We start from the raw sequence: 9,411 nt of genomic DNA, 5'->3' as shown, positions 1-9,411 counted from the left end.
CGAGTGTTGTCCATCAGATCTCCTATGTCAATTGGAACTGAAGCACCAGATATGAGCATCTGAAGTTCTCGCCAATCAAACATTTGTAACCATTCAGACTGCACCACATCACATACACCTGCAAGCGTTTGAAAGTTAAACGAAATATTTGTACATCCTTATGAATAAAATATACAACATTAAAACAAGATTTTGCTTAATAAAAAACAAAGCTCTAATTTTATTCATATTTATCATGTAAGATGATCAGCTAAATAATGAATTAGAGTTATTTTTACTGTCTTTCACCTTCTTGATATGTACTTCCAATGTTTGTATATTTCCAAAGATACCTCTAAGATGAACATGAACAAATGTCCCTAAGGCAGCCAACCAAAGGGTATCCTTTCAAATACAGGGAGAACATATTTCATATTGGTATGCAAAAAAATACTGTTAAAGTTTGCCAAATCACAGACATTACAGGCAATCGTTGGAGTTATGACGGATATACGTTCTTAATGATAAGTCAACTCAATTTTCATCATAGATATAACACACCTAGATAAGCATCTACGTCACCCACCTATGTAGCTAACGCAGCAGTCAAGTCATAATCCCAGATATCAAAACAATATTTCTATGATATATATGAACTTGGAAAAACACATGTAGGACATACGTGTAAATGTAAAATACAAGTCACCACCATATTAATGAACTGTCATGTTAAGAACAGTTTTTGAGGAGAGGAAGATTATGAGCTTCATGCTTCTTTTTGCAAAGGCATTTCTAGGACTGCAACAACTCGTCTTGACAAACAGAAGTTCAGCCATTTATGAAAAATGACTCCTGAATAATAAAGAAGCAAAGGTACACCAGCAATGTTAGGCACTTACACTTAAAATAGAAAATAAATCCAACAGACTACAGAGACAGAGAGGGCTCCAGCTTTGTAGGCTTACACTCTCCACCTGCCCTGCATCACAATCCATCATACTAACTGTAGGCCCTCAGAAGCCTCAGACAATAAGGGATCATGTTATTAGAAATTTATGTCATCCTTTGCCCTCCGGAGAGGAATTGATTTGACTAAAGTTCTTTCATACTTTCCAATAATATTTGCAGGAAACACTGATATCCAAGATTCAAAAGTTTACGACATTCAGTCAGTAAACATCTCAGTCAGAAATTAACTTCTATTCTGCTACTGTGGTTTGAGGAGGTAGTAGTAGTAGTAGTAGGATGAGGTGAAGAGGTAGGAGGAAGAAGTGCATGAGTAGTTATTACTGAGATTTGAGAGAGGGCAGTTGAAAAAGAAGTCTTTCTGGTTGAGTGAGGTGGTTGCACTGGCCAGAAGGGGTTGTGTGACAAAAGTAACATTGATGTTGAAGGTGTACCTCGTCATGTATGATAAATGCAGGATTCTTGATGAAAGTAATGAAGAATTGGGTGGGGGTTGTGATGAAGGTGGTGAGATGAAGAGTAAATAAGATGTTATTAAGCGGGCTGACATGCCTGAGTCCTCAGGATGGTTTGACAGCAGCAATCTCCTCATTGGATGCTGGATTATGTGAGTCACTGACGAGTAAATCAGAGAGAGTGTTGGAGTAGTAGTAGAAGTGAAGAGGTAGGAGGAAGTTGTGCATGAGTAATTGTTGAGACTTGAGAGAGGGCAGTTAAAAGAAGAAGTCTTTCCGGTTGAGTTAGGTGGTTGCATTGGACATTTTCAGTTTGTCCTGAGAGAGGGTAGTTGAAAATAGAATTCTTTCTGGTTGAGGTAGGTGATTGCACAGACAGTTTGTCCTGTTATGCTATAAGTTTTCAGGGTTGTATCAGTGGTCTATCTTGGCAGCAGTCACAATCTCTTGAGGTGAGTGTTCAGCTTGTCTTTATAACAACAGCTGCATTTTACATTGCAGCACCAATAAATAATTTTTTAAACCAATGATTAGTTTCGTTGAAGACTTCCACTGCTTACAGAACACTTTTTAATTGCCAAAAGTAGTGAAAATTACCTTCTTTTTGCCGGTCATTTTATCAGTAACTGAAATAATTCTACACAAATCTGCATTAAAAATTGAGACTGCTAGAGGGATTGCACTTTTTCCATGAAACCCCTTACTATAAACTCCAAATCCGACACCATTACTAGGTTTAGAACTACAGAGGAACATATGCCTTAGATGTCTATGACTGGGACTTTTAGCCAGCAAATGTCTCATAGTCAAGGGCACAATACAGTCATTGCAGAATGGAGGATTTTCATCTAAATCCAAGAACCCACGAGTGAGTCTTGTCCAATCCTTAACCTGTACAACACTGTCCCTTTTCTCCTTGGTATATAAGGATGTGACCAACGAGACAATGATGATTTGTTAAAATATTTTCCCATAGGGACTGCCAAAGCTATCAATTTTCTTATCTACTACAGGAAATACATCCTGATATGATAGCAGACATCTTCTGGGTACTGGGGAGGTGACTGCTGACTTAGCAAGCTGATCAGCTTGCTCGTTTCATTCCCAAGAACCTGAACATGGAAAGGCACCCAGCAAAAATTAATTTCTTTTCCTCTTCTTTTCACTAAAAGCAGCCGTTCCTGTATCTCCAAAATAAGACGGTGTGAAGGGTTAAAAGATTCCACAGACTGAAGAACACTTCTTAAGTCACCATATATAGTAAAACTATTTTTATTCTGAGCTAAAATTTCTTTTATGGCCTTTAAAACTGCTTGCCAGCATCTGACTTTGCGCCATCCATAAAAACTGCCATAGATTTATCATGCTGAGAGGAATTGCCTAAAAATACTGATTTCATTGTTTAATTGGACATTTCTCCTTTAGTTGAATGAAAATATCAACAAAATTTTACCTCTAGAAGGTTCCAGGGTGGCCTAACTGAATCTTTTGCTGGTAAAATCTCCATCCTCAGCATGTTTAATTGCCTTAATTATAAATTTTATTCTAAAAGCAAATGGTTGAGGTTGCTTGGGATGGTTTCATAAATTGACAAATTTCTAACCAATTTGTATTTTTCATAACTAACAAACCTAAGGTCTTAACATTAGGATAATACTAGTGCCAAGCTGGAAACCAGTAGAATTAATAAAATAAAAACTTATGAGATCCAGGAACTATTGGCATCTGTACCAGGTCATGAGGTATTGTAGTTCCAAGAATGCCCTTGGCATCCCATGACCTATCAGTTAGTCTTCCAACCCAGTTTAGACTGTTAGAGGGGTGGTTCGAGGTGGGCCTTATCTGTTAAGACCTCAGGTTTGTTAGTTATGAAAAATACAAATTGGTTAAAAATTTGTCCTTTGTCCATATACAAAACAAACCTGAGGTCTTAACATTAGGATAGACTTACTTATTAGTGGGAGGTAAGTCTCCTTAACCGACTGGGAGTTTGTTTGCCACCTTTATCCATTTCCGAATAGATATATTCTAGGACAATGGACTATTAACCTTTGAACCAAAGATATACGAAAATCTATTGGTTTCCCTCTCTGGGTGTTTCATACAATGCCATGCCTTATTGCATTACGGAAGGTGGAGAGCTATCCCTTCTCATAAACCACTCCTGTCCCTGTACCTGAATCTATTATCACCCCACTCTCTTCCTATTATTGAGAGGAGTGTGTTGCTACTGAAAAGTATCCTATACTCTAGATTATCTTTACAGTATGGCTGTCCCCCTCACCTGCATCTAGTCCGTTCCAGCTCATGATGGTACTCTCCCTCTTACTGCCCGTAGGTATAGAGTAGTTAGAAGGGTAGTAAAGAATAAAAACCAGTCATCTCATTCATTCTACTTTCATACCTTCATCTTAGACTAGACACTAACTGACCCACCAGGGATACCGGATGAGCTATACTACTTGCTGGGATTGCCACCGCTGGACCCAAGAAAAAGTGTCCAAGGATGTATGGGCAACATCTTTTAAATAAAAGGAAGTGAAAGTTGTTTGGCGTCGCCAAATACCAGCTTTCAAAATCCTCTCCACAGACATATTTTTCTTGAATGCCTAAGAAGCGCTCAAGCCCCTGATGTCATGAGCTCTAGCCCTCTCCTGGCTATTTGACCCTCTGTCTTCTGTCATGTATGCATTCCTGATCGTTTCTCTTAGCCAAAATGATATTGTGTTCCTGGACACTTCCTTCTTGTTCCGTCCTGCACTTACAAAAAGCCCGGCATCCCGGCCTGAGATGCCACGTTCTTCTTAAGTACAGTGCTCCGACAGGGCATAGCAGCATTTCTTCAGATCACTGTCCACAAATTCTCCCAGAGAAGGTATGGAAAAGGAGTCGAATCTGCCATCCACTACAGATGGGTTCTGAGTTTTGGCAACGAATTCTGGGACAAACTTGAAAACCATAGACTTCCAACCTCTCGAATGCTTCACCACATATGACAGACCATGCAGCTCCCCCACTCTTTTGGTTGAGGCTAAAGCCAATAGGAAGACTGCCTTCAGGGTCAAGCTTCTATCTGTGGACTGTCTCAATGGCTTGTATGGGGGTTTTGTAAGGCTACTCAGTACCATGGTCAAATCCAAATTTGGGGCTTTTAGTTCCTTTGGGGAACAGGACTCCTCAAAACTCTTCATTAACATAGCCATCTCCCATGAAAAAGAAATGTCCATGCCTTCCATCCACAGAACTGAAGCTTGAGCAGCCCTGTATCCCTTTACAGCAGATACAGACATATGTCTTTCTGTCCTGAGATACATCAGAAAGTCCACTAACTGTTGAATAGTGGTTCTGAGCGGAGACAAGTTCCCTCTACAACACCAATCACAGTACGCGGACAATTTTCCTTGGTAGACAGCTACTGATGACCTCCTGATATTTCCTGCCATCTGTGTTGCTGCTTTCTGAGAAAAGCCTCTCGCTCGCAGGAGATACTTGACAGTCTCCACCCGTGAAGTGATAGGGACTGCACCAACTGGTGGTAGGTACCTATCCACATGTGGTTGACATAGTAGTTTGTTCCATGGAGGTAACTCTCTTGTTACATCTACTAGGAGTTCCAACAGGTCCGAAAACCATTCTGCCTTCGGCCACAATGGGGCTATCAGTCATCTTGAGGTTCTGAGACCACATTACCTTGTTCAGAACCTGACAGATTAGGCAAAATGGAGGAAATGCGTACACGTCCAGATTGTCCTATGGGTGTTGTAGCGCATCTTCTGCTACTGCCTCTGCATCCGGGACTACTGAACAATACACTTTCAACTTTTTGTTGTACCTGGTTGAGAATAGGTCTATGATCGGCCTTTCCCACAAGATGAACATTCTGTCCACTACTTCCTGATGCAAGGACCACTCCGTTCCTAGAATCTGGTCACTGCAGCTCAATTTGTCGGCAACTATGTTTGTTTTTCCTGGAATATATCTGGCTGATGTCTACTAAGTTCTCTACAGCCCACTGACGAAGTTGAACTATCACCAGGTGTAACTGTCGAGATACTAGGCCCCCTTGCTTGTTTAAGTAAGCTACTACTGTGGTGTCTGATATCAATACCACCCTCTCCCGGAATTCCTGTAGTGCCAGAAATGCTGCTTTTAACTCCAACACATTTATATGGAGTTCTTTGTCCTTGCAATTCCACTTCTCTGAAATCATCAGCTCCTCCATGTGGGCGCCCCAACCTTCCAGTGACGCATCCGAGAACAGCAAGAGGTCCAGAGAGGGTTGCTGAAGGGGAACTCCCACTGTCAGATTGTTGTCCTGCACCCACCACAGTAGGTCTTTCCTCACCTCTGTCGACAAAGGAATTTGCTCATATGAGTGATCTACTGTTGGCGACCAAAACTCTTTCGTCCTCCATTGCAATGATTGATGGTGTAGTCTCGCGTATGGTACCAGCTTCTCCAAGGAACTTAGAATTCCCAGTAACTCAGAATTCCCAGGACTACTTGCCACTGTTTTGCTGGCTGTCTTTGCTTTTCCAGAAAGGCATTCACCACTTGCTAGCATTTCTCTACCCTCTGGTCTGCTGGGAACATTTTGGCTTTTACTGTGTCTATAATCATACCCAGGTACACCAGCCTCTGACTTGGATTCAACTTTGACTTCTGATTTATCACAATGCCTAGGCTGTGACAAGACTGCAGAAGGGTCTCCCTGTCCCGAAGTAATTTTTCTCTGGACTTTCCTATCACCAGCCGTTGTCTAGGTATCTTATTAGCCTGATTACCTGAGCATGTGCCCATGTCGACACAAGAGTGAATACTCTTGTAAAAACTTGAGGAGACGTTGTCAATCCGAAGCACAGGACTCTGAATTGGAAAACTTTCTCTGCAAGACTGAAACAGAGGAATTTCCTGAAAGACTGATGGACTGAGATCTGAAAGTATGCATCCTTCAAGTCTATTGTCAGCATAAAGTCCTTGTCCCTGACTGCTGCTAGAACTGTCTTTGGGGTCTCCATTTTGAATCTGGTTTTCCTTATAAACAAATTCAATGTTAACAGATCTATCACTGTCCTCCAATCTCCATTGGCTTTGGGGACAAGGAAAATACGGCTGTAAAACCCTTTTGACAGAAGCAATACTTGTTCTACAGCTCCCTTCTCCATCATCTTCTTCACTTCCTCTTGCAGAATAAGAGCTTTCTGAGATTCCTGAGCATAGGAGAGGTGTGGTAATGGTTGTTCTGTCAGGGGCGGGGTCACGTCGAACGGAATCAAATATCCAACTCTGAAAACATCCACTACCCACTGCTCCGTTCCAAATTCCTGCCACACCCTCCAATGGTTTACCAGCCAACTCCACTGGTGTGGCTGAGTGATGAGAGGCGCCCCTCCTATCGTCTCCAACCTCTTCCCCTGACCCTAATAACCTTTCCTCTGTTGGGTCTACTGTGAAAGGGCCGATGAACTAACTTCTTGTTCTATTAGAGATGTTTATGTCTCACTGGTGTGGCTGAGTGATGAGAGGCGCCCCTCCTATCGTCTCGAACTTCTTCCCCTGCCCCTAATAACCCTTCCTCTGTTGGGTCTACTGTGAAAGGGCTGATGAACTAACTTCTTGTTGATCTATTAGAGATGTTTATGTCTCACTGGTCTCTTTTGAGATAATTGCTGATGTTGCCTTACCTCATTAGAATTAGCCTGGCTTCCAGATGTTTTCCTAACTGCCTGCTGGACTAATCTGTCATTAGTATCCATTCTTCTTCTATCTATAGCAGCTTCCAGTATACCCTTTGGTAATAGCAATTGCGACTCTAGGATATCCCCATTCCGCATTGCTAATAGCGAATCCAAGTCAATAGTGTGGCTTAATCTAGCCAATGCTGCATCTCTCCTCAACAACAGGATATTAGCCCATACATTGGCACTCAAATTCGTCAAGTACGCAATTGCTTTGGAACCTGATTGGAGCAATCTGAAAAACATTGTCTCATCCACTAATTTTCTTACTTCTGAGGATGCAATTTTTGCTACTGCTGTTGACCAAAGGTCTAACCAAGAAGCAGTCTGAAAGATAGAAGAAGCCGTTGCTTTCAATGTAGCAGCCTCCTGACAAGTCATCCACGGGCATTCCAACTTAACTTGATCCAAGGTTAATCCAGGCTTTAACCTTACCACATCTGAGTTAATTTGTCTTGATAGCAAAGGAACCACAGGTGTCGCATAATATTTCCTAAGTTTCATCAATGGCAGGGGAATAAACTTAAATGATCTATTTGATCTTAACGAATTATCCCTTCCAGCAATCTGTGCATTGACATGCTGTAAAACTGACTCCACATGACTTGAGCAAGGTAATTAATATGACACCTTCGTATCCTTTTTCAGTCCAAATACCATATCGATTCCTGGAGGAAGTATACTGGCTGGTGTCTCCAAACTCCTCGAAAGGTTATTGAATTGACGAATCAAATCAACCACCTCCGGATACAAAGCCAGAAACTCCTGGTTTTCCCCTTCCACCGGTTCCAACGTATTGTGTTTGGCTGCAGGAGAAGCTAGTTCACTTCTATCCTCTCACAAACGTTCGGGTGCGTCATGGCCGTCCGACCCTACAACCGCGGCATCTTTGATCTCTGACGGCTGATGTTGGCTTGATCTTGAATGGTCAGTAGGAGAACGTGACCGCCTAACTGCTATGCTCGCAGATCTAGAACGAGAACTCAGTCTATTCCTCCAAGATGATGATTATCTCGAACCCGAGCTAATTTCCTCTCTATCTCTATTAACATCATTCAAGGTTATTGGACTATCATCTCTGACGGCCGTCGGGGAAGTTGACCTTGATCTCTCGTCGAGGTGAACAACGCCTTCCATCAGTGTACCAGGAGAGGTTACTAACTCTCTATTATTTGACCTTTTAATGGGTGCTTTCTCATCCTTCCTTATTTTAGAAGGTCTTACATGAGAAACTGGTATACGTTCTCTGTTCTCCGTTGAATGCTGCCCACTCACCGTTGATTTCCCCAACGGCAGTGGAGTCTCTGCTAAACACATTGTCCTCACCATTGATTTCCCCAATGGCAGTGGAGTCTCTGCTAAACACGTTGTCCTCACCATTGGCATCTCCGCAGTGGTCGCCATTTTAGCAGCTGTCGGTGCTTTCGCCCGTTCAGACGCCTGTAAATGACTTCAGCCGTTAGCATAACTTAACCAGCCACTGCCTTCTTCATTTTGTTGCTGACAGGGATGTGACAGTCCTGGCTCGAAGATGAACAAGAATTTACTCTTCTCCTCTTGGCATGAGGATCAGTCACGAAGTCCCGTATCCTCCAACATTTGACTGGTACACACTGACGTCATTGAATTTTGCAATGACGCCGAACTAGACGAAGAAGACAAAGAAGAAGACAATTCACATCTTTTCTTTTTGTCTTTCTTATCTATTTTGTTCTCGAGAGCTTGTAATTTCTTCATGACTGTGTGTTCCAATGGTCAGAAAGCGTATTCGTCTCCGGAGGCAACGAAGTAGTGAGAGAAGCAGTAGGCTGTGACGTCCTGGCGTCAGCCATGCCTGTGTGTGACGACGGTTATGACGTCACCACACTTGTAGGGAGAGATTGAGAGGCTACTGCCGGAATCCCTATGTGTGCTGCCAAACTGTTTCCAAAGTTCTGCATCGCCAGAAACATCAATGTTGTTGTCGGTGCCATAGAATTTGCTCCCATAAATTACAGGCCAGGGGGATGCAGAACATTCATTGTTGGCGGGCCCGAGTGGAAACGTGATGCCATACAGTGAGAAAGCAACCCCTCCAAGGTTGGTACGCCTGGGAGGCCTAACGCTGACCACGTTCCTTCCATTCTCGGCGCATCGGGAGCCGGCACCTGGAACAAAGATGGCGATGCTCCCCCTCTCCCTGCCGGGAATGACAGAGCATAATTATGCATAAAATTACCCCAAACCCCTCCTGGAGTTTCCAATAACGAATCGCTAGAAGAAACTGAAGGGGT

General features: G+C 42.7%; 1 protein-coding gene across 1 annotated transcript in view; it reads right to left on the bottom strand.

The window, feature by feature from the left end:
- The window catches only part of LOC135198111 (ubiquitin-protein ligase E3C-like), a gene marked incomplete at its 3' end in the record, with an annotated part of 85,671 nt that continues 76,260 nt past the window's right edge, over window positions 1-9,411 (bottom strand). Inside the window, 1 exon segment of the mRNA XM_064225572.1 lies at window positions 1-118. Coding sequence (XP_064081642.1) covers window positions 1-118 — 118 coding nt within the window.

The sequence above is a fragment of the Macrobrachium nipponense genome, chromosome 21 (genome assembly GCF_015104395.2).
Source record: "Macrobrachium nipponense isolate FS-2020 chromosome 21, ASM1510439v2, whole genome shotgun sequence".
Lineage (NCBI taxonomy): Eukaryota > Metazoa > Arthropoda > Malacostraca > Decapoda > Palaemonidae > Macrobrachium > Macrobrachium nipponense.
The sequence above is the reverse complement of the archived record's forward strand: the minus strand, read 5'-3'. Positions and strand labels throughout refer to the sequence as shown.